Raw genomic sequence first — 27,000 nt, 5'->3', positions numbered from 1 at the left:
TAGAATAAGCAATGGGTACAGAAGTGGCAAGAAGGAATGTTCTAAGTCATTAGATCCAGAACAGTGTCACACTAAAATAGTGAAAGCCCCACTGCAGAGGAGTAGAATTCATACTGTTCCCCCAGGGAGTGCACTTAACTATACTCTCTGAATTTGACATGGTATTGATGATTGATGATGAAACCACACGCCATAATGAAAAATATAACTGCATGTCAAACGAAGGGAACCAAACGAACGGTGGCTGTTTGTTTACGGTTTGTTGTTTCGTGAATTTTAAGAAGCCTCTGTCCTTTTCTCCCTCCCACCTTCCCTTCCACAAATCCTCCCTCTTCATTGGATTTCTCCACTCCTCCTGTCCTCGTCCGTGTGCTCCGTCCACCCGGTCTAGGCCTATCTCTCCAACCTGCTGATGCAAGGACTTTTCCCCACTAATAAGACCGGATTCTCACAGATAGATATGATAATGACCTCCCTTAAGATGCATTCACACACGCACGCACGCACGCACACACACACACACACACACACACACACACACACACACACACACTTAGCACATGTACACACAGGCCGCATGTACACACACACACATGTACACACACACACACTAATACACTCTCAAACACACACAACCGCGCACACACACCTTGCAACATCCTGCCAGAGAATCTATTTCAATATTCATCTCTCCTGTCAAAGTTTGTTTGGCGAGGTTGAGGTGAGAGGAAAGGAAAAGATATCCGGCTTTAGGTTTCAATCTTGAACAAATATTACTTAAGCTTCTGCCTGTCAGTGCAGATAGGTATATGTATGTGCACATGCACATACTGCACATGCACATACAGAGCCACTCTTTTTTAATTTTCTGCTTCCCTAAGACACATAAGTACACAAATCTTCACTTCCATCTCTATCACATATTCACGCACACACACACATACACACACTGACTTTATTGTGTGTCTCTGTATTGTAGATGTGTGCTGAATGCACAGAGGACTACTGCATTGGCTGCTTTGCCAAATTCCACCAGAAGGGGGCACTGAAGCTCCACAGAATCATCCCCATTCAGGTGAGCATGGTCCCACGTGCATCTGATCTATCTCCTCTCCTCACTGTGCCTGCGTCTCTCTGTCTGTCTCTCTCTGTCTCTCTTTCTCTTTCACAGATACTTTCAGTAATATCTGTCCTGATCCCATTCTCCTTCAGCTCCACTCATTCTTTCTTTTCTTTACTCTTTCTTGAATCCCTGACTACAGTATCAAACTCCTCCCCCCCTTTGCACCCTCACTTTTGTATGTGCACACACTCATACACACAAAATATTAACTGGAATGTATGTCTGCACTGGCTGTGTATGTGTTTGTCTTCATTTGTATTGTGCAGTTGCAGGTTTGCAGTATCCTACTTGTGGACAACAAAATGGATGTTCCTCATTAGCAAATGCCTTCATCACAAAAGCTCCTTCTGGTCACTCATATGTACCCACTCAAATGCACACGCACACGCACATGCACACACACACACACATGCACACACACACACACACACATGCGCGCGCGCGTGCGTGCGCAAACTAAGACATTATGACACTCACATTGAGGGCAGGCCTCGGGCAGCAGTCAACCCAAGACCAGCAACTGCCGTCAAAGATAGAACAGAGAGACAAGACAGCAGGTTAACTGCATTGAGTTTAATTAAAGGGAAACTCCACCAATTTTACAAATTAAAGTGTGTTTACAGGTCTCGGGGAGCACTACAGAATATGTGAAAAAAGTAGTATAAAGCCTTTTGTGGCTTCAGAGGAAGCTGCATGTCCTCTGATAAATTGCCTCCAGTGTTGTCACTCAGCAGCTAAGTTGCATTGTGGGTAATGTAGGTGCCAGGTGTTGAAAAGCAGTCAACTGGTCTAGCATTGCACTCCTGTAATACTGTTGGACTCATGATGGACAGTTTAAAAACAAATGATCAAAATTGATATAGCAGAACAAGAGATACCACATTTTTTTCTAAGTTCCACACATATTCTCCCTACATTACCCATAATGCAACTTACCACTGTGTGACATCACTGGGGGCAATTTATCAGATTACATCTAGCTTTCTCTGGAGCCACAAAGGGCTTTGCATTTTTCACACATGGAGTAGTACTTGTGAAAACCTGTAAATGCACTTTAACATGTAAAATTGAGTTACCCTTTGAGCCAACACACTTGTGTGTAAATAGAAGCAGGCAGTTCGTTCATTTGTTGGAATTAGATGTTAGTATGGTGTTTGAACTTTTTGGGACTACATATTGTTACTTGATTTTACTATGCAAAGATATTACGATAATGTATAATTTTTGTGTGCATTGCATTCGAAGACATGTCTGACAATTCTGATTAGTCTGCAGATACAAATCTATGTATGTAGGCACGTATTCATGAACACACACAGATATGTATACCTAAAATGGACACTGCACCAAGAATATAGTACAGGGCAGCTGTAACCACCTGTGCAAAGTACACTCACATACTGTACGCAAGCACACACGCATGCACACACACACACACACACACACACACACACACACACACACACACACACACACACACACACACACACACACACACTCAAACAATGGGTTGTATTTATCAAGCAATGGCCCATTAAACCAAATCTGTGTGGAAAGCATTTTTATTAGGGGCACCTCATTATTCCAAAGCTAGAACAAATAGCTATTATAAGAGTATGCTATATTGTGCAAAAACCCTTTATCTATATGGATTTTTAAATAATTACCTTTGATGTTTTAAATCATGTCATATTTAAACTGCTCAGTATCGGATCTTAAGCAGATATTTTTTTCTTTGTGTTTGTCACTAGATATAGATATGTTTAACCCACTAGTAAACATCCTGTTGCATTGTTGACATCAAAATGCACTAATTTGCTGCCTTAAATAGGCTTTGCTTGAATCAGCTGCTTCTCAGATGAACTCTCTCTTCAAATTATCAATGATTTGGGGTAGGACAAGTGAGTCCACTAACCTTTATTTTTGCTTTTAAGTGCGTAAGAAGCACTGTGACTGTTATCAGGTCTGATGCTGCATATTACTGCAGTGACCCATAATGTTATGGCCCTACTTGGTAGCAAGTCCAAGGCGGGTCTTCACTATTAACCAAGCTAAATTTATTGGTTGTGGTCATCCAGGTGACGAGAGAAAAAGCACCCTTTCTTTCCATTTTCAGCTAGAGAACTTCAGTAGCTCATTACTTGTTCTTACTCTGCTCTTATTTTGTTCTGAAGGGATGTTTTTGTTTTCTTTAACAGTGTTCCTTCATGGCCACTGACCTGTCTTTTGTGTGTGTGCTGGTATCCATGTTTTATCTAGTTACTCCAGGTTCGGTTGGTTTATGTGCATCTTCAGTTTTCTGCTAGCTGTACTGTTTTTTGCTCCCAGGATGTGTGAGATTTCGGCAGCTTCTTTTCATGCGATAGTTTTCTTGGGTGCTATTATTTTCATCTAGAAATTCTCACAAGGAGATTTACTGTGCTATGATGTGTGCTTTGTGAGTGTGCATGGATATTGCTGTGTATAGTTCCTGTACATCCTGTGATTGGTCTGTCAAAAGGTGTTTCTATATGTGTATATGACTTTATATATGCCTGTGTGTTGGTTTGTGTTTATGTATAAAACAGCACACTATTAACCAGGCCTTATGCAGTGTAGCTCAGCTTATGTAGCCATCTCTTTATTCAGTGCTCATGTGCTACCTGAGTGCTGGTTGGGTCAACACACTCATATATTACTGGGTAGCCTCCATGGTGGAACAAAGCCATACTCACTGACAGAGACAAAAAGTACACACATAGAAACAGCTCTGTGAAACCACACAGGACAACTCTACCTCTCTCTATATCTCTTCATCTCCGTTTCTCTCCTCACTTCAGTCAGTTTCAAACACATACAGTACACATGCATAGCCTTATACAATCACACATGGAAAACTGTGTATTTTGGCAGGACATAAAGACTGTGGATTATACACATGCAGCTGACGCAGGCATCTCTTTCTCTCCTCTGTTAATCCTGTTCCATTTGCCATGGAAAAAATGAGGGAGGGAGAGAGAATGAGAGTTAGAGTCAGAGAAAATAATATTAATTTCATCAGAACGCCGTGTTTGCGCTTTTTGTCAGTGCCTCATTAGCTCCTGTTTCATGCCTCACACACACATACCTGGTTCAATTAATGTTTTCAGAGCAGTTTTGGTATTTTATTTAGCCTCACCTCTGTGTAGTATCAGATAGGTGTGGTGTGCTGCATCATAACAATTCTGATGTCAGGTAATTCTTAGTTATACAGCAGTAGATGAGCAGACTTAATTGAGCTAATTGCCTTGTTGCTAACCGCCTGCCCATCTCTCTCTCACTTTCACTTGCATGCTGTGGAAATGCAAAGGGTAAATTTATTTTCCCCTTACTCCTAAGAAAGGCAAGTCATAGCTACCGGTTCGTAACCTGACGCGCCAATAGTTTGTTACACACAACCATTTGGGGAGTCGTCCACAGAAACTGTTCCGAAAAGGGCAGGCACTTTAAAAAAAAGAAAAGAAAATACTTGGCAGGTGATTGGACGAACCAATTGATCAGCCAATCAGAGCAATGAACCGTGAGCCAGCTGGTAAATCAATCTCTTGCTGAAGCCAGTCGGAAGAGAGCGAAATCATCTTTTCCGTTGAGAAAAGCCTTCCCTGCTTTCAATGAAATACACTCTCCAGTTCTGAAAAAACTGATGCTATAGCAGCAGCAATTAGCAACAGCTATCGTTGTATTCAAAATCATCAGTCGCTTCTCTCGCTGGTCGTCACACCTAAACCATGCCCGTAGCTAGATCATGTGATCTTGCAAATCCAGCAAATCTTGCAAAAGGTAAGCTGATTCAACTGCTGAACAGTATCTTGGAGCTGGTATATTAGGGGTTGCCCCATGTAGATGTGGTTGATACTTCTTTCTTTTGATACTCATGATGGAATATGGTGGCTTGAACCCTACAGTAGGTTGCCCTGACTGAGAGACAGTCATCTTGTGCAAAAATACCTGCGAAAGACCCAAAGTACTGTTTTAACACAGTCTGAACATGGTGGTGATACTGGCATGTGTTTCTTTGTAGGCATTCATTGTGTTGCAATTGGTTGTACACACAAAAAGTGACAGGAGTTGTCTGAAGAATAAAAAAGGGAGCTTGAGAGAGAAGTCCATAGCAGTGCCTACTCTTACATCTCCACACACCAGGCCATTGTGTGAAGTTGGTGCGATTATTGGATTGTATGTTTGGGAAAGTTACAGATTGGACTCAGCCCCTTTCATTTATGCCATCAGAGAGTGGGTTTCAGATGCTTTGTGATGATCTGAGAAGCTTTTAATTTGAAGCATACCAAGGCCTCAAGTGTCCATTGATGTGCACCTGTAAGCACAGTTGGCTGGTGAGTATAAAGAGAAAGGAAAACAGCTAGAAGGGTATCGCATGGTTTGAAACATCTTGCAATGCAAAGATTTTCTTTCAGAGAGAGTTAAGATGAGGAAAGTAGTGTCCCCAGGCTTGTTGGATTGTTTGCAGACAAAGATTTGATTCTTAAAGATTTCATGGCCATGAGCAAGTTCCCTCCCACGAGATGCTGAATGAACTAATTCAACACATGGATAGAGTGTCACAGAATGAGCTGCACTCTGCTTTCATCACTGATGAGACCAGAGATATTTCAGACCAAGAACAAATGTCTGTCTTTGCCAGATTGGGCGTGTACAGATTCATCCACCCATAATGACTTTATTACCGTGTGCAACTGTTCAGGACCAGATGCAGGATCTATCAAAGGTGTAAACAAAGAGCTTCTGACCAGGAGACTTCAAACATATGATTGTGCTTCTGGCCTAGAGTGGAAACTGTCTAGTGTTGCCAAAAGAAGGGATCTGAAAGTTTCATTAGTGAAACTGCCAAAGTCACCACAAAGGTCTCTGGGCTGAAGTGGCTCATAAGAGTAATTTTGTGAGGATTAAAGTGATCCTATAACTTTCCTCAGTACTCAATAGATTGCTTATGTCCTGCAGAACCTGGCTAAGTCTTGTCACACAACGTCAATCTCTGTGAAGGTGCTGTAGTCCCAATGTCAAGGTGTCAGAACTGAAAACCAGCAATAAAAGGTATCATAAAGTTACAGAACTTTTACTGTAGCTTATTTGCCTGAATTCTGCATCCATCTTTCTCAAGTGTCTCAGTTCTTCCACATTTTCCCAACTCCACGTTTGTTTGTGTGTTTCTGGCGGACACCTTCAAGGACAGGATAACAGTGTGAGGACAGGTTAACCTCAGCAGCCCTACTGGTCTGTGGTGATTAATGGAATAGAGTAATGAATTCAGCCTGTGGTATAGAGAAAAGCAAAAAGCTCTAATGGATTGTGCTTCCCATTTTTCTCTTGTCTATAACTATGGAGATATCTGATCACACTGTTAATGAATTTTTTCTAGGTAAGAGGAGAATTGACATATGTGTGATGTGTAATTGGGTGGAGTTTGTCAATAGATCCATATTGCTTTGTGGTTTAAATGGGATGTAATGTATAGCCAATATACACGACGTGTCACCAGATTGGTCATGTGATGTGCATTACCTGTGTCATCCTGCACGGACTCTTTGTGGTTTCATTTACATAAAATAAAGGTGCATACGCTAACTCTATTAAATGGAGTTCATCGTGACTTTCAAGGTTATGCTAGTGATGTAGATAGGAGCACTTAAAATGATTAGGTTGTACCCTCTAAATGGGGCTCATGGCAGCTGTCTCTAGTGGCCTCATCTCATTGCCCTCATGTCGTTAGAGCACCTGAAGTAGAACTTCCTTGGTAATATACTTAATTATATGAAAATCTGTGGAAAAGTTGTAATCGATTAATCTCTTGTCTGCAGTTCGACAGTTCTGATGCACTGTTGTTGTTGTTGATCACAAGTTGTAGACAGTGGGGACAACAACAACAATGCTGATGAAAAGTGTACTTTTTCAGTCTTGGGGCTATATTTTTCTCAGAAAGCACAACATTGCCTCTCCGAAACGAAAAAAATAAGACTATTTTTACTGATAGACGGATAGAACAGGTTCTTCTTCTAGTAAACATTCAACAGGGGGTTGAGCAATCCTATAAGTACCTGATGTATGTGATGAAACATTTCAGAGGAATAAGCTTAATAATTTCAACCTCTTAAACTTAAAACGCAAACATATACAAATATTTTCTCATTTGATTCTGATTCGGGTAATTTCCCTGCTTTATTATTTTGTTTTTTATACAAAATGTGTGATATCTCTCTCAGGTGCCAGCTGCCACCATTTTGTTCAGTAACAATAATGTTGATGCAACATAATAAAATGTATATCTCATACACTATGGCCTCCTTTTACAGACAGACCTACAGACCCATGTGAGCTCTCGAGATGTTGTCAACTGCTTTCAGAAACAGATTGATCCTAGCCCCGATCCCGGTACCTTTACAAGCCTTAATCCCAGTTCCAGTTCCAGTTCCAAACCCAGTCCCAGTCCCAGTCACACCATCAAGTCCAATGCAACTACCAGACAAGGAGATGGGAGGCCAGAAGAAGGAACAGAGGCTGTGGCAAAACCTATGCAGTTGCACCTTTATCCCAGCCAGGTAGGTGGTAATTTTGTTACTGTTACTTATTTAGTCGCACACACACACACGCACGCACACACGCATGCACGCAGACACAATGTTACAGAAATACACATACTGTATACTGTATGTGATCAAGGGCTGAGTTGAGGATGAAAAAATACAATTGCAAGGAGATACATTTACATAAATTGTGTATGTACTGTATTTATACACACAGTTCTTCAACTTACAAGCAACATACATACAAAATATACAGGCACATCCATACACCTACTATAACTTAATACATGACACAACATTGTAGGAACCAGCACGACGAGCCCTTCACTGATTTTGCTCCCGTGTAACAGTTAAGTTTTTGTTTTTTACAAAACTTTTAGGAGATTCCATAAAAATATGTGCTTTACTTTTACCGGCAATTGCTTTGTAAAAATAGGTGTAATTTTTCCCAAATGGTTATCGACCCATGAGTGAAATTTCTCTCCATATGTAGTTCCCTTGCTGCGACAAAACAGCAGAAACATGTCAAACAAGCCTGTGCACTGTGTGTGCTTTACCTCTGCACCCTGTGAGTCAATTGAAAAGACTTCAAACAAAAACCTAATTGACGCCATATCCACAGGCTGTATCTACAGGCAGGCTTTTGAACTGCTTGTACCTTTCGACTAAAAAATACCCCCCAACAGTCTAAGTCTGGCAAAAACAGTTAGATTGACATTTCAGTCTCTTTACACCACAGAGCTCAGTTGACCTTATTCACACAGCAGTCATTTCAAACAGCTGGGGTCAGAAGGTACTGAGAAGATCGGTATACTGTATATATCAATCTAGTGTTTACCTTATATGTCCAGTCCTCAGTTAGAGCGAAGACCTATCAAAATGCCACCAACCTGAAAAATGAATACGTTTTAAATCCTGATCATTAGTGTTAACAGGCTGAGTATGTAGAAATATTAACTCACTGTACAGTTTACCGCTCAAGATTCTTGAGATTTTCTTCATATATATTAATGGGTCTACATTGCACACAATTTCCCATTTAACATTTGAAAGTTTAAAGAAAACTTCTCATATATTATAAAGGAGGGCCCAGGAGGAGAAACTGTCTACCTGTCTCATCCCTGTGGATCTAAGGTTTAAAAGTTATGCTGTATAGTCGTGTTTTGAGCAGACTGTGTTAATCTTTTCACCGTGATTTCCTGAAGCTTGACATGAGAAAATTCAACTGCTGCCAAATGCCAACTGATGTTTTATTTGTTCAGCATGAAACTTATGGATTTAATGTATTAAACTATTCTGAAAAATAGACCCCCATTCTTAAGAATTACAAAGCATTGAGCACCTTCACCTCATTTGATATGATTTCCTCACAATGTGAATACAGCTTGCATGTGGGCAAACTTTAGGGACATGTTTGTCCTTGTCTTTGTCTGCAGAATCAAGAGACTATAGTGTGCCAGCAGCGTTGAAAATCTCATTATTTGCCCTTTACGTTATTTTGCACTCATCAACCAATGCATATTCAGTAATGCACACAGTAATACAAATGAGATGTTTCTCTGTTTGCAGAAAACACAATTTTTCTGGCCAGCATTTGATTCATGGTATCGCTTACCTTTAGTAATGATGTAGATATACAGCAGGGAAGGTTCTTCGCCTTACAGTGGATCTTGGCCATCCATTACTTTAACTTAAATCAGGAGATATTTGTTTTGTTGCAGGTGTTGGCTGTGAATCAAGGAAAGGAAAAAAAGGTAGAAATGACTGAAGAGGGGCTGAACAGGGACGATGAAAGAGGAGTTCCCACTGATCTTCTCAGAGGAGAGTACAATGAGGAAGAGTCTGCGAGATCTTTCCAGGAGGCTCTCAGACAGTGGAGAGTAGAGAAGAGTGATGAAGCAGGGGAACCCATGAGTGAGGAGGCAATGTGGATACCTGTCCTACCAGGTGAACTACATAGACATGGTTGCAGGCACACAGACATATACATACACAAATAGCAGGATGACCTAATGGCTAGAAAGACCACCCATCAGTTGGAGGAACCAGGTTTAATCCTTTTGTCGACAAACATCCACAGTGCCACTACATATAAATGTAACCAGTATTTTGGATGAGAATGATGAGGTTATGAGCCCTGTCTTTTATATCCATATTACTTTTTCTCATTGACATCTCTTTTCACCCTCTTTGTCTCTCACTCCACCCCTCTCTCTCTCTTTATTAGTGGTCGACTTTTCTGAGCACCTGTGCAGTCTAGTCCAATGCAACACAATAATAAAAAATGAGTCAGTCCAATATTCATCTTCTACTCTTGTCAATCTCTTACCAGGCTGGAAAGCTCTGAAGAGGCAGATATGGGTGATAACTTAGTACACATAGTTGTTTAATCAATTAGTAGTATAAAATATTGATTAGTGGAACTTAGGGATGCAACAATACCAAAAACTCTCGGTGCGATATCATCACAATAAATAGTCCACGATACGATATTTATCACAATATTAAAAAAACAAACAAAGAAAAAGCTCGACCTAATGAGCCTAGAGACACTCTTGCAGCGAAGAGCTGCTCCGGAGAATGAGTGACCCTGATAGTAGCAGCAGAGGACCGGGAGAATCGCAGAATTCGGTATATCGTTACATCCTAGGTGGAACTTTAAGTGAAAAAAAAAGAAAGAAGCAAAATGCAGTACTTATTCTGAAGAGTGGTCCCATTAAGATGTTTTGCACACCTGGTATGGTAAGTTGTAGATTGTCCAAGTGCTGCTTAATCTAATTCTCCATGTATATATAGAGTTTCATATTTAGCAGCATTTCTTTTGTTTTGCAGGTAAAAACTAATTCTACAAAGTACTGTAACTATGACTATCAGTTTAGACAATTCCCTAATCATGTCAAGTGCAGGTAACTCAAACTTGTGTATTATATGTATTTACAGTAGTACTTCTTTCACTACATCTCTCTCACCATAGGTCTTTTTCTCTCCCGTTCTCCTCCTTGCCTTCCATTTTCACCAATTCCTCAGCTTTCCAGCTCCCCCTCTCCCTGTCTGTGCAATGATCTGTTAGGGCCTTATAGAAAGTGCTTACCACTGCAGTAGGAGGGTAATCCATGGGTGTTGCATATTGAGATAATGAGAAGAGTGTTTGGGGTGGCCCTACTCCACACCACAGCACTAATCGCCTCAGCTGTGTGCATGCGAATGTGTACAAGCTCCACTGCGTCAGGCAATTTTTATGCCTTTTCAAACATACTGTGTTTCTACACGTGCGCATGTGCAACAGTGTTTGTGTGTCCAGGTTGATGTGGGTGTGTATTATTAGTGCTATCATTCCAGGTTGTGTGTGTTTGTGTCTAGGTGTTTGTGCTTTTTATTAGGCCTCCTATTTTCTCTGCTTTACTGCTTGGACAGACTCTGCTCCTCTCTCCCTTCGCTCTGCTCTGCAAATTGCTGCTAGCCCCTCCAGCCCTAATTATTTCTGTCAAGCCAATGGCACCCAGGCCCAATTTAAAGCCACCACTGTGGACTGCCAAAGTGTCTGGAGTACAATCATAACATTTCTCTTTCTTACAGCCATCGTTCCCTTTCTATAATGCACTTACTATGTATCTCTTGTACTGTGTACATCTTTTTCTTATTCCCAGGGGGCTCTCTCCTGTCTGTTTGTGTTTTGGCACTGTTGGTGTGGTGACAAGGTGTTTTCTCACTTCTTGAGGGAGGTGTTTTGAGGAAGGTGTTGAGAAGCTGGCAATAATGTTTTCCTGCTCCTTTTCTTTTCCTTTGTCTGACTCTTTCCTTTCGGCTATGTTTTCCTCCTCCTCACTGTCTTACCTTAACTTTATTTTTGTGTGATCTCCCCTCCCCATATTTCCCCCGTATCAGTGTCAGCTATGGCGACCCAGGCTGACCTCGCTTCAGACAGAAGAGCTGAAAGACGAGGAAGAGGAGGTGGAGAAGGGAGGGTACCTGTCAGGGTGGAGTTCACAGAAAACAGCCTTACCTACTTGGACAGATTGCTTCTCAAGAAGCACCGCAGGTACACACACAGACGAACAGAAAACAGAGTGCATGTACCACACATATATTCTAAATCATGTAGTGGCAGTAGGCTCCATGAAAAGCTGTGCTTCTCCCATCTTCATTATGCCTGACCGCTAATCTTTTTTTCTCTTTCAAAATCATGCTTTATAAAACATAGCTAACTTGCATTTGCACCTTTACACTATTCCTTAATAATGAGCAATGTACATGATGATTATCTCACTTTTTCCACTACATACAAGTAGTACTCAGTATGGAATATGCACTGACAACAAAGTATCTAAACGGGATCGATTCAGGCCGTGTCTACTCATAAACAGATAACATTAATTAATATTTTAGGAAAATGTCATGAACAACTCAGAATTAGAATCAGAAATACTTTACTGATCCCTGTGGGGGGAAATTATGTAACCTCTCAGTGTCTCCCTGCTCCCTTTATTACCTTGATTTCCTCCTGTTCCTCTCCTGGTGCCAGCTGATGTTTCTAAGCAGTTGCAATTGCTTCTTCATAAAATGGGATCATTTCCAAGTCTTCTAGTATGGACTTCTTTTTCTTTGAGGGCTTAGAGGTAATGGACTTACTGTATTCATGCATTAGTCAGACTGAAGTTGAGTGAGTTCTATAGAGAATGGCAAGTTCCGACTGTGATGTATTGTTGAGGAGTGCAGTGGATATTACACATGAAGTCTTTCCATTTGACTCAATATGACAAATGAGCCAGGAGCTAGAGTTCTGAACAGGTGTGGTTAATTAGGTGTAATTGTTAGCATGTTGTGGGTCATAGCAACAGATACATTTTCCCTAAATTTATTGTGAATTTTAGGTTGGTCCTGTTGAGATCAATGATCTCTTTTTTTAAGGGAGACAAGCAGAGAGACCCAAACCTCCATCCATTTCCATTTCATAAACAATGCAGATGATCTCATGTCAGGCATAGATTGTTAAGTTACATGTATGTAGTGCAGTGCTCTGTCATAGTGTTCAAATTTTAAGACTGTAGACTACATGAGATTTTTTTGTGTTTTACTTTTTTATTTTTTATATGTTTCTTGTGTATAATTTTTAAATATTGCATCACTGTGTCATTTTTTTCCCCTCACTTTTTTGTCTCCAAGTGTCCATGGACATCAGATAATTATAGTATACATGCGAACCCTTTAACAAACAAGTGTCACATAGTGATTGGTTGAGGTCTCTAACTGTACAACTGGGAACACATCTTTTTTGCCACTTCCATTACAAGGACACAAATACACTCATGTGTGCAAACAAAATTTTCCCATCACGCACACCTTATCTTGCATGCCTCTCCTGACTCTCTCTAGTCAACCTACATAAGCCACCAGTGTACAAAGCAGTTTCTCAGCACTTATTGTGCAGTAGACTGCCTGAGGGCCGGGCTTCAGCAGGTCCCATTATTATAGCCCTTTATTTAAGCGGCTCCTTTTGGGCTGAGTAGCCCACTGGAGAGCAGGCCAGAGGAAAGGAGAGCAGAGTGCAGTTTTAGGCTCGCTGACTGTCTGAGCTGGAATGCTCAGGTAGTGAGCAAGTCCCCAGCTGTAGCAGCCTTTAACTGTGGAATAGACTAGAGAGCCAATCTAGAGTGCAATAAGCCTGCAGCGGTGATGGTGGCAGAGCTTAATGGAGAGACAGAGAGACTGGCTGGCTTGCAGAAAGAAAGAGTGGGAGGCTGAATTTTAACAAGCTTTTGTAATAATGGAAAAGAGAGTGAAGGAAGGAGGGAGCATGCAGGAGGAAAGAGTTTTAAAGAATTTGCTAAAAGTGTTCAGCTATATTAGAGTCATAAACTCTATCACCTTGTTAGATTTGTGGATAGCCTGCAGGTTACAGAAAGAAAGCTTGCGACCACGGGGGGCATCAATCTGATTTCCTGAGCTGGCTGGGCAGTGTGGGTGGGGTAAGTGAATGCTCGCCTTTCCATCAACTGCCAGAGTCAAAGTATCTGTGATCAAGGCACTGAACCCTGAAATAAAAGTCTGCACAGGAATAGAATTGAGATCTGAACTAGCCCCTGCCTGCATCTGTAAGACCTGACCTGACTGCGTCAGACTTTGTACTGACAAATTTAAAAACCCAACCTTGGCTCAATGAAATGATATATAATTTAGTTATTTGTTGTCGAAGGAAAAAGACATGATTACTTTTGAAATCACTTCAAAGTATAGGTCATCTACAAGGCATATATACTTACTTTTAGATCAATAAAAACAGCTTTCTTGAAGTAGAAAATAACAAATCTGGGAGCCAACATGTTAGGCCTACACACAAAAAGACACCTGCCTGTGGCTTGGCCTGCACAAAACACGCATATTTTAAAAAAGCCATAGAGCCATTATTTGTTTGGTGAACATGGCTCCAATAATATGATCATGTTTCTCCATGTCTGTGTAAGAAAGGAATAAAGGCAGAGCCATTACATTGGTGAAAAAGAGAACAAATTGAAACATTAAGAAATATTACGCTTCAGCACACATCAATGCCAGACTTCCTCTAAACAACTCTAATAACAAAATGTAAGTCCAGTGGAATGTTTTTTAATCTCGTTTGACTGTAATGTGGATTTTTTTGGATGGTTGTTGGGTTAGATGCCTCAATTGAGTTCTGTTGTTAACCAAAGGTTTTTTAGGTTTTGGACTTCACTCGCAAACTATCCTAACTCAAACTTCCCAAGTTGTTGATTGATCAATTTATAGTAAAGTGTGTATAGTATAGTGTAGTAGGAAGCTTTAAAAGTCCCAAGAGTGTTGTTCATTAGTGAAGTGCTGAACAACGCATGCATGTTAATATAAACTTTTGTTTGCCACAGAGCTTATTTTCTGCAAAAATCGCAAATCCATTTGAAAAACCCAGGTTTTTTGTCAAGCGAACCAGGGTGTGTCATCCCTGCAACTCTCTATTGTGTTATAAGTACAGACATCTCTGCCTGATCTGAAGCAGTTAATTTGACCTGCACCACAGAGTCACTTAGTCAGAGTAAAGTAGAGTTTTAGCTTTGAGTACATAAATAGAATCTTGAATAGTTGGAGTAATGGTGAAAATATTGCCTCTGATAGATGTGGTGACTTCCATGAAGCACTTTTGGCACAAATGTCAGATTTGATTGAACTTACCCTCTGTCCGCTGGGCAAATATAGCAGCAATGATGGTCCTACTGAAGGGCTCATCTCTGCCAAATCCCTCTTGCTTTTGCTTTATTGTAGGGGCATCAAACAAGGGTATTTCCATTAGTCTGAGAGTTGCTTAGATAATGATTAAATGAACTGAAATATTGTTTGTATCATCAATAAAACTGACAAGCTGAGAAAGCATGCATTATACATCACTTAGCAGTGTAGCAACTCCCATTCATGCAAAACTACAGTTCTATTATTTGTCTAGAATCTAGTTAGTTATACTGTATCTCACTTTGTCCATTTCAGAGAGATTTAAAATAAATTTTACTCTAGGGAAACTCTCCTAGCCCTTCCTTACAGGGTATAGGGTCATGCGGTAGTGATTCAAAATCCTTCCTCAAAAACACTTCTTCAGGGTTGGTTTTGAGCGCTGTGGATTCTTAAATCATGTTCAGTTGATTAAAGGTATTTTTACTCTGCGCTCCATCTTGTTTTTCTGTCTAATTCAATATTATGTATAACATATATTCTGTGATAGGATGGATTCAATCGTGTATCTCCAGAGTAACTTGAAAATGCAAGACCAGAGGACACCAGGAGGAGCAATATGATTTTTTTTCCCTACAAAAGCCTAAATGCAAACAGCCTAAGGCTAGCAAGGCTACTGCATGTAAAGTACTGTATGCAGGGAGAAAAGAGATGGACGGATGGAGCAAAGGGATAGGAAATGGGATGTGAGGGACAGGATTAAATATAACCCTCAGAGTACATTAAATAGACAGAGAAAAGATAAACATGGCCAGGTTTGAGGAAATGGATTAAGTAAGAGGAAAAGATATAAACTACAAGTAACTTCCCTAGTCAGCCCTTATGGGCAGCCTGGAGCTTCTCACAGAGTCTCTCTCACTGGCCTTGCGCTTTGGCCAGATTTGACCGAATGAATAAAGGTAAGGGGGTGAAATAGGGACAGCGTGAAGGACACATGTGTGTGCTGTTTAGGTGGGGCTACAGTGGATTGATCAGATAAGAGAATAAAACCCAAAACTTTATATATATATATATATATAATATATATATATATATATATATATATATATATATGTATATATGTATATGTATATATATATGTATATATCTATATATATATATATATATATATATATATATATATATATATATTATATATATATATATATATATATATATATATACATATATATATATAAATGTACTGTATAAATTAATTTTTCTCGTTTGTTGTTTCGTTTGCAGAACACCGATCGAAACGTATCATCCCCTGTTGGCCTTTGGTGCAGATTTAAACTCACTACTTAACAAAAACCCAGAGGAGGACACTGTTAGCAGCCTAACAGGTAACACATATGCACACACACACACACACACACACACACACACACACACACACACACACGTCTCTATGTCCATGAGCACCCTTTGACACTAAAATAGGATGTTGACATACCGCCAGTATGACAGTTGTGTGCACAATTTTACTGATGTACATACTCAAACAGGCTCTCAGACTGAGCAAAGATGCAGCTAAGGACGGAATAGTTTGACAGATAACCTGCACCGCATGCACACACTCTCTCACACACGCACACACACACACACACCACACACACACACACACACACACTCACATAAACACACGCTTGTAAAGTAAAAAACCTCTCCCTCTCAGCGGGTCAGACGTATCAGTGCCTGCCCACTCATCCATCCGTGGTGGTGTGACGGGTAATCACTGCCTGTGATTGTGTGGGCAGAGGGCCGTTAGAGGCGGGCTCATGCCTGACAGGTTGCACTCTGCCTGGGTAAGGAATGGGGCCAGGGCGAGGGGGGTGGGTGGGGGTTGGCCTGTAAGTCTGAAGCTCGAGGCCTGGAGCTCATCAGTCAGGGGAGTGTCCTGGCTGTCTGGCCCCCAGCCGAGGCTGTCAGGAGACGGGTAGACTACGGTTATCTCTCCCCTTCCAAACCTCTGGACCCTGGGGCTGTCAACTGCCTCTCATCACATCAATCAAGATTCACTCCAATCTCGACCTTGTTAGGATCTGCAAGTCCTTGCTTGCCCCCTTCCCCATAGCTGTCCATCTCAAATAGTTGTTTCTTTGAAAATCCACGAGGTCAAAATGGTTCGCTGTGCTCCTTAAAGACATGGTTAAGATGTGGCAATGCAACCAAATGGACAGAGTTTTGACTAATATTTCTCAGTAACTGGAGTGCCCTTAAAGGACTATGGTGCATATTATAAATTAACAATATCTGTTGTAGCTCTCCACTTGCCAGATCTAATAAATCAGAGATGCGTTACCAACAATCTAAAAAGTAACACTATACAGCCTTAAACAGCTCCTGTCTCCTCAGTATTAAAACTTTTATGGATGGGCAGCTTTGTAGTTTTTCACTTCTTATTCTCCCTGCCCCAGCATCTTTAATAATGCCAGCCATTTGATCACTGGTTGCACTTTTATAAATCCCATTCCAAACATACAAATCACTCTTCCCACTTTTTGGTTGATTCGTGAAACAAGCTTTTGGCGAACAATGACCTCAAACAAAACATTTGTTTTGAATAAGGACAAAACACCAAACTTTAAATGGATTTGTTGTTTGTTGCTCGACAAAACAGAAAATTTAATAATAACTTCCAGATACTTAATGATGGTGGGAAAGCCATTAAGAGACTGTTTTGGTCAGATCTTGGTCATTAAAAGACTGAAGGCTGAAATTTCCGCCATTTATTTTAGAGGATTAGAACATTTGTTGCAAGTCGTTATATAGTTATATTTAGTGGAAAATGCTCTGCTCTTGAGAAAGGAGTGTCTCTTAACCTTCACTATCCCATGGCCCGGTTACTTTTGTTGCAAATTTTCATTAACCCAGAAAGTTGACAATTTGATATGAGAGTATGGTACACCTTTGTTATGCTTTTTGTAAGGGTATGGGGGGATGTATCAGTCGTCCCATCCTTGCTTGTGAACGACCTTTCGAGGATACCCCTTTCATACCCCAATCATTATACAAATTTCCCATTCTTAATTCAATATTGTGTTTTAATAGTGCAGTGGAGAATTTCATATGCTATTTCAAGTCTAGCTGTAGTCTACAGGGCATTTAAAAATTGAGAAAGAAGATCACCAATTTCGATTGTGGATTGTGATTGCAGTTGATTTTATTTTTTCCCAGATTGCCCACACCTATTACATACACATATAGTTACACACAATTTAATGGACAGATTTGTATATATGTGAACTCTATTTTGTTTTTAAGTTAAGGATTCCCCATAAAGGCAAACTGGCAGATCTGCACACATCTTTGGAGAAAAAGTAAACTAGGCAACTTTACTCAAAACTTGTACCATATGCTTGAAGCAAGTTAGAGAGAAACACTAGTCATTGCTCACGCTCATCTCTCTCAAGCCATTCATAGTTAAAATGGGTATTTTACTTCAGCTCTTAAAATATACCCATCATTGTCTCCTGAAAACACAGTAATTTCACGTCATGAATTTCATTTCTGTCTGCTCATTGCTTTAATAATTGATATTCCATTGTTTCAGTGATATGCAGATGTGAGGAAGACAGAAGTGTCTTTGGGAAATGTAGCGCTGTTCAGCAGCTGATAAACTATTCCTTCCACCTGCTTCAAACTTTTCTAGCACATGCCAATTACAACAGGTGAGGTGCAGAGTTCCTCCTCCTCTTTGAATATGAAAGGGTGGGATATGTGTGTGTCCATGAATAATAAAAGGCATTTCTGGCATCATGTGGGGAGCTCCCCCTTGTTTTAAATTCTCATTTTCCTGAGCTGTCAGACCCATGTGGTGATGTGATAGAAGGATTGTTAGTATGAGAGAGAGCAGGAGAAAGATAAGGAGGCGGCACAGACGGGTAACAACGACAGAAAGACAAAGACTTAATATGAATAATAATATTCATTCATATGTATTCATATTTCTATAATATAGAAATAATATGTATTAATTTGGCATCAAAATGTCAAAATACGACTAGACCTTTGTTATATATTTTGATGAGTTGCACCTACATTATCCTAAATGTTTCCAACAATGTTCAAACCTAGAGAAATCCACAAGTTTACTAAAGGTAATGGTGCGTTTCATTAGGTCACAGCCACTACTTCCGGGATGGGGAAGTCACAAATTAAACTAAATTTAAGGTGAGTAAAACTTGAAACATTACCTCATCTGTGAACAGTTGTGCCTGAGTCATGTCAGATACAGTATATTGTCATCAGCAGTGGTGGTTCTTTAATGGTGTATACATCAACAGTGAAGCGAGTTTGACTGCAGGAGCATTTTAGTGTTTATTTGTGTTACTCATGCAGTGTTTTTCTGCCTCAAACAGCCATCTTACTTTACTGTACACTATGTAAGCTATCATTAGTGAGCAATGGCACACCGAGGGTGTGTATGTCTGTGTAGTTAACTTCAGGGCAACTGTTGGTGAATTCTGGTGCTCACCAGAGACTCTGCTTCTCTGTCTTCTTTTCTTCTGTCTTCTCTGTAACGTTGTCCTTGAAGTAAAGTACATTTTCCCACAAGCTCCAGCCGCCAGTCAACATTACAGAACATAAACACCCGAAAACGGAGGTCAGCGCCGCTTCACTCAGGTTGATAAACAAGAGTAAAGATAAATACACTTTTTAATCCCAAGAGTTCAAAAGTAATCTCTGAGCCCTCCTCCCATCGGCAAACGGTTCCAGATCAGAGCAGAGTCCGAAGTGACTCTAGTTGTTTATTCTTTTGGTCTGTTTCTAATCCAAAATCTCTAGCCAGCTTTAAGCAGCTGAGCAGTGGTTCTTGCCCCACATTCAGCCCGCCCCTCTATGCAACACTCTGCAAACAACGTTTGATTTATTTTGAAAGAGAGCCCCTTAATGCCAGAAGTTACATATTTAACATCCAAGTCAAAGTGTTTTTTTTTTTGTTTTTTTTTTTACAATTTATTGCTCTGTTTTTTAAAATTTCGTTTTGATATCTTACTTTGATCAACTGTTAAAGACTGTGAGATGCGGTTGAAAGCTCGAGAAAAAGGCCATAAGAAGATCTAAAGAAGAGATTTTTTAAATTTCTATAGTTTCATATAGTTGGTTTTAATTTTTTTTAATGTCAGATCATTATTATTGTTTTGTTTATTTCAATTTTATTTTAAATGTGACCAAGCAAAGTTATATGGGTTGACAATGTGCACCAAAGCAATATTCCTCTTAAGATTTCCTGAAATTATGCTGACAACGTTAGGTTTTGTTGTTAATTTGCAGGTTTCTAATTCTAAATATTTTTCTCTATGGAAAGCAGTCAAGTGCCCTAATGAATTTTGAATTACTACATGTATATTTCCAAAAAGACAAGACAGGATAACTTATCTTGTCGCCTCATATCTTTACCCGTAGACAAAACCACAGACGACTATTTCTGCTGCACAGTACTTACGGCTCGAGATGATAATTGCTTCGTAATCTTGCAACAGCAGCATTAAAAAAAGATTTAACCTACGGTCGTTATGGGCTTCTGCATGTTGTTCTACATATGGATAGCTGCATAAATAACCATATGAGCTGAAACTGTCTTCTGATTTTGTTTGATATCAACACATACACACAAGTAATCATATAGAAGTACATGTACTGTAGATTGACACACATGTCTGCTGTCCTTTGAGCGGCAGGGTAGTCATCCCCTGCTGTGTTGGCAACACCTTTCAGCTGAAACAACATATTAGATTAATACAGACCCCAGTGTGCAGCTCTGTATGACCCTGTCCTCTGGAGGAGAAGGAGGAGGAGGAGGAGGGTATAAGAGAATTAAATTTCCCTGTCGGTATCAAGTATCACAGCATGTCCACTGGCATTTTTCACAGGTAGAAAAGTGATAAGAGGTACTGGAAACAATCACCTGACAATACACTCAGAAGAACTCATCTTTCTTTTGATGTGTTTCTTTAAACAATAACTATTGAACTTGATTTATGCAGTTATCAACAATCACAATGACTGGCTCTAATTACCTGGGCGTTTTTTAATTAAAAGCAACAGTGCATACCTCTCTGACAGCTTGGAGGTGGATCTTCCATTATGTGTCCATCATTGGCAATTCCAGTTTGTACTTCATGAGGCCTGTCCCTACAAATGTCGAATGATTTCTGGAATCAACTATGATTGTATCAGTAAAGAACAAATTAACCTAGACTTCAAATCATTTCTCTGAGTCTAAAAGGATTTAATTCTGGAAAACAAATCGTAGCAGCCACGAAAACCAACCACACAAACATACAAACAAACAAAATAAATGCCCTGACACATTTCATTACTGCCTTTCTCTCTTCCTGTTTTGATTTGTGTGTGTGTATTATGTTATAGCTCAGGAGGAGGATTTTCGTCGCTACTGTGCGTCATTGTTTGCTGTACCTGTCAGCAGCGGCAGGACTGAGCCTGAGATTACTACATCTGAATCGTGCCTCACCATAGAAGTCCTGGATGAGGTAAAAATGACTGAAGCATTTTATTTTAACAAAAGTCTTTCACCTTCATGAACACACAGAGTAAACATGCACTTCACAGACACCAGCTTATTCTTTCTTTCCATTTCTTGCTCTCTTTGTCATCCATGTGTGACGACAGTGTTCTCTTTTGTTTTCTACAGAGAGACAGAGACGTAGATGGAGATGTTGTTGCTGAGCAGAGGTCAGACAACAACAAAAAGTGAGCCTCAATCAAAAAATAAAAGAGGCAATTCTGCACTGTGACGTCAGAACCACATTCACTGGCTACATGTGTCTAGACTGTAAGAGAGATCAAGGCTTTTCATCTGCAAGGGAAAGTAATTCATCAGATTAAACAGGTCACCATTTTTTATTAGATCGATCCTCTTTAGTCAATGTTACTCGTCAGTTTTGGCATCATAAATACATGTACTTGTTTTTGAAAGGCTAAACGCCAACAAAGATTATTGAAACAAAAGATTTTGTGAGATAAGAACATGTTGTGAATTTTGTAAATGATTACATCTATCTTTCTCAATTATTTTTTCGACTTTTGCAGTTTTCAGCACTCTGGAGTTTTTGGAAACTAGTGTACTAGTAGAGGCGTGTGAGATACTAGTGTAGCCTAATCAGTGGCTGCAATTGTGCCGAAATATCAGGTCAAAACAGAATGAATAGACTAGCAAAATAGAAAAACAAAAGCGGCATAACACTGGAATGTTGATTATGAATATGAATGTCAAGGTTTCAAAGCTTCAAACTATTTAGTACAGCCCTCACTGTCAGGAAAGTTTTGTGTAACCATCAACAGGTCTCTCTCACAAAGACCTCTTTTTTCCACACAGGGTTCGCTCTATTCAAAAGGTCCTCAGTCAGGTCAGAACACCTGTGCCCCAAACAGCCTTAACTAGTGGTGGGTCCTCAAGAGTCAGCCTCTCTTCTCCCAGTCCAACACAAACATCCAGGCAGTCTAGATCACCAGCGCAACCCAATGTTGCTCAGAAGCTCCATCTATCCAAGACTGCAGGAGCAGAACACTCAATGAAATGTAAGTGTGTTTTTTTGTGAGTAAAAGGGAAATGCTTTCTCTGGTTATTTTACTGGAGAAAAACACACTGTTTTAACGTATTCTCCAGTCTATTATGTATAAATATGACATGAACAATCGCATCAAGATTCATGCAACTTTTTTGGCATATTTGTCATGACTCTGCACTGGAACATTAGGAGAGATGGATGACAGTGATGTATTTGTTAAGTGGTGTGACAGGAAAATTAATAATGGCATAAACATGTTTGAAAGCTATTTAAAATAGATGGCTGAAAGAGGTATATGGGTGGCTGCAATGTCAATATATTATATACAGAAATAGAATTCTTAACTGTAAGGAAGTTGAAGGAATAAAATAACTGTCTATGGTCGTATAACAACTGAAAAATATAATTAAACATTTGAATGTTAGTGGTAAATCAGTACTGAGCTTCAGTCAAAGACAAACATTGTACAGTAGTCACTATACTGGTGAAAAACTCCCTTGTGTATGCTTTTTTTAATAAAAAAAATTATGGGACCAGAAGCCTGCAAGAGCTACTAATATCCTTATTGTTATTTGTGTTATCTTTTGCACAGCTTCGTCCTCTAAAAGTAAGCCATCAGCATGCCCCACCGCTGAGACTCCAAGGACTTCAAAGACATTAATCAAGACACCAACCTCAACGTCACAAAAGCCAAATTGCTCCCCCACTGTTCATAAATCAAAACCTGACCATGGATCAACAAGATTTTCTTCCTCTCCCTCTTTACCACACTACCAAACTGAGATCCCTAAATCCTCACACACTTCTGTCTCTTTTCCACAAGATGTTTCTTCTTTGGCTGGTGCCAGTCCACCAAACCCAGAAGAGCATCTTTCCCTCAGGTCTACCTTCACACTCTCACCATCAGGCTCCACTGAGTCAATCTTATTGCCCAAAGTTGACCAATCAAACCCATTTCATAAAGGCTCATACTCATCACTGTTACCAGAACAAGCCCAATCTTCCCAGTTATTCCCAGAACCAATCTCATCACCGAAGCTGTCCCAATCCCCTCCAAGCAATCTGGAGTCCTCAAGGCAATCCCAACATCCCCTCTGTGACCCAGAGTCTCTCCTATCAGATAATCAACTCCAGCCTCCCCTGTCACCTGTGTCTTCCAGTCCAAACCCAGCAAGAAAATCACCAAGTCCACTAAAATCCCTATTCCGTGTATCTCTATTTAATGATTCTCCTCCAGATGCATATTCTAGACAGAGGTCAACTCCAACAAATGAGGATGCTCCAGACCAAGAATCAACTCTGTCACTTCAGGATGCACAGTTTAACCCATTACATCCCTTAAATGTTATCCATAGTCCTCATTCAGCCGTAAAAATGGAGGAGGAAGAGGAACTATCAATAGGTAAGTAAATTGTAATAATTTCCTCTCTTCGTCTGTATGTGTTTATGTGTGACTGGATGGTGCTGAGATGGTGACAAGAGCACCAATTAGACACACAGAGTTTCCGTTTTTTTTAGTTAAATGTTTGCTAATGGTGAGTAAGTTTACTATTAATAGTATTTATAGGAGAGTTCTTAGATGAGTTTGGTAAAGGCAGGGACACTCATCACAGCTACTGAGCTGATTATGAATATGATTTTGCCGTGATGACTGATCGACCTAGTTAGACCGGATCTGTCCTAGTATGGGTTATCTGGTGTTGACAGTCGGAAGATGAGATCATATAATGTCATTCTCATAAACATGTTTGATATTTTGCGACTGACATTGGCAACTGATGACGTCACTTATGTGTGGCCCTGGGGAGACAAACCTGTACATAAACAGCTTTGTCTGGCCTTTGTTTTATGAAATCTGAGCTAGTTGGTGGAATCAATCTTTATGCATGGTTTGTCCGGTCTTTGTAAGATTCAGCTGGTCTTCAGATTTGTCTCAAGCTTATAGGGACAGGTCACCCCAAAATCAAAAATACATTTCCCTTTAATCTGTCTTTCATCAGTCAGGTATTTGTTCTTGTTATAGCTGTATCAGCACACTTCTGTAGGATGCAAAGCTACTCGATGGTCTTGTCGTTTGGACTTCAACTATAGATCTTGAAGTCTGTTTCTAATTGGGGGCAGTGACTACAACTGGAGCATCAGGTGCCACGCCTACGCTCTGTCACCACGAAGACAAACAAAACTCCTCACTAGCTACATAAATAACAACACATGCAATCAGAAATCAGTCCTCCCACATTGATGTGTCTGCCAACGATACAGTTCTGTGCTCGGATGGTCTCTCTGGAGATTCATTTCTCCACGAAAGATTCCTCATTATTCAAAAAGCATTTGCCAATTTACACCTCATATAATAAACAGCTCCAACTAAGATCATGTGATTTGGAAAGAGCATTTCCACCTCTACTCAGCAGTTTAGGAACATTTCTCGTGGCATAGATCGTGAAATTGTTCTTGAACAACTTATCAAGAACAACTTTATTTTCAAGGCCTCCTGTTTGGCAGAGCTTCATCAATGGAATTCTTTAAAAAAATAAACACTAGATGTAATGCCTAAACAAAGTTCGTGATTACCCTGATGAAGGTCACAGGTGAATAAGGACAAACACGACTTGAACCCAAAGGCTGACGAGCAGCTTGACGCTCGACTGAATTTCAGAGTTAAGTTGCTCCTCTTTAGTACTACAAGTGCTGAGAATTTTGACCTTCAACACTCCTGCCGTCACAAACATCGAATTCAATAGCCACCCACACTATACTCAAAAGCATAACAGTGAGTCAGCTTTATAGTAATTTATCCTCATGTCTGTTTTATTTGTCACTGTGTGTATTTTTTTTTTATCTTTTAGGCCCTCATCAGGGTCATCTCTAAAGAGGCATTCATTATTTTACAAGCAGCCAGGTTAATGAAGGGTTCAAAACAAACTTTTTAAACCAGTTAAAGGAAAAAGTTAGTGTTATATGTTACTAAATGCTGCAGCTGGAGCTTGAAGGTGTATGTACTGTATATGGCATTCACAACTACCGCATTTTAGTTGTCATGGACTAACTCAATAATGTAATCGAATAGCCATTTAATCCAAGAGATTTAACACTATCATGATCAGCTACCGTCTTTGATATCCTCACAGCAGCGACAACTCCGAATAACTGCTTGCATTAGGTTTGGGTAAACACAAGCTGTCATTTTCTTTGACAGGTAAATTAGGTCTCTAACCTAATTTACCTGCAAAGTGTTGTTATTAATAATATCTAAAGGCATCAAACATGTATTTTCAATGAATTAGATGTATACACTTCACACATCATGAAGCTAATGCGTGATACAGGGGTTTTCTAACCAGAAGTTATTGTACACAAACGTGATTCCGTATGTGCGAGCTAACGTTAGCCTCAAGGGCTAGAATGTTTACCTTTCCTTGGTGTCACCATCAGCTGCTCCAGAATGCCTCTCTCATCTGTTGGTGAGGTCCAGCTCAGAAAGTACAGATGTGATCATCCAGATTTTAAATCACAAATATTAAACATGTTTGATATTATCATGACAGCCCCATTGAGACTGAGCAGTTCAGGAGGTTTACAATCGGATCTGTAAAATCCTCACATTACCAGATAATCTGCTCCGAACAGCATGCTTTGAACGAGGACTTATTTAATGTGATGTCATGTAGAAAATGAATGTTCAAACAAATCTATGTTCACAACAGCAACCCCTAGTTTATTGCTACCCTGCTAAACATCCTATCTTTCCACTGCACTACTATTATTTCTACACACAGAACGCCTCCATCATATGGCCAGTTTGTGGAAGTATCTCATATGTGGATTTGATACGTTTTGCGTTCAAGACAGTATGTTTCGGTGAGATTTCCAGAGACCAGACAATAATTTCAGGGGACCAAAAAAAGAAAAAGAAAAAACGAATTCATATTTATGGATGGGGAAGCACAGGTCTTCTCAGTAAAGTGATTCCTGATAGAACACTTTACTGCAGGGCTACATTTTACCTGAACACAATTCTCAAAGCCCAGGCAGTTTATATGAATAAACTGCTTGTGGATCTCGCCAGTAATGGCTTCCTCTTATTCCATGGGGCTGTCAGAGCCAATTTAGACCCAACCATAAAAAGTGTTCTTTATTTTTTTTAATATCGATTAGGGTTTTAAGTAAATACTTGACAAAATGCTACTACAGACAGGAAGGTAATTACACTATAAAGAATGGCCCTCAATTCCCTTAGTATACAGCACACACACACACGCGCGCTCACACACTCACGTTAAGATCCACTGATGCAAACACACATTTCTTTCTCATGTGTGCAGGTGTACCCCCCCACACACAGTTACATGTATTCACACTAGAGTACTTTAGATACACGTGTAAAGGCAATATATCTGTTTATAATTGTTTTTCTGTGACTCTCAGAATTATGTTATATGTTGGCCTTTGTATGTGTCTGTGTTTGTGTCTGTGTGTGCACTCATTCTGAATGTATGAATGTGTGTGTATAGGGTGCTGTCTCTTTAGGATTGCTTTTGCTTCACCTAGTCCCACATCCTGACTTCAGGCA

General features: G+C 40.0%; 1 protein-coding gene across 1 annotated transcript in view; it reads left to right on the top strand.

Annotated features, from left to right (window-relative positions):
* Positions 1–27,000, top strand: part of zbbx (zinc finger, B-box domain containing) — a 56,779-nt gene that overhangs the window by 16,083 nt on the left and 13,696 nt on the right. Inside the window, exons 7-15 of the mRNA XM_073495104.1 lie at positions 980–1,075; positions 7,450–7,695; positions 9,402–9,627; positions 11,566–11,719; positions 16,135–16,235; positions 21,268–21,389; positions 21,551–21,609; positions 22,235–22,437; positions 23,020–23,829. Coding sequence (XP_073351205.1) covers positions 980–1,075; positions 7,450–7,695; positions 9,402–9,627; positions 11,566–11,719; positions 16,135–16,235; positions 21,268–21,389; positions 21,551–21,609; positions 22,235–22,437; positions 23,020–23,829 — 2,017 coding nt within the window. The remainder of the gene's footprint in view (positions 1–979; positions 1,076–7,449; positions 7,696–9,401; positions 9,628–11,565; positions 11,720–16,134; positions 16,236–21,267; positions 21,390–21,550; positions 21,610–22,234; positions 22,438–23,019; positions 23,830–27,000) is intronic.

The sequence above is a fragment of the Pagrus major genome, chromosome 2 (assembly GCF_040436345.1).
Source record: "Pagrus major chromosome 2, Pma_NU_1.0".
Classification (NCBI taxonomy): domain Eukaryota; kingdom Metazoa; phylum Chordata; class Actinopteri; order Spariformes; family Sparidae; genus Pagrus; species Pagrus major.
Note: the sequence above shows the minus strand (reverse complement) of the source record. Positions and strands in the feature narration are given on the sequence as shown.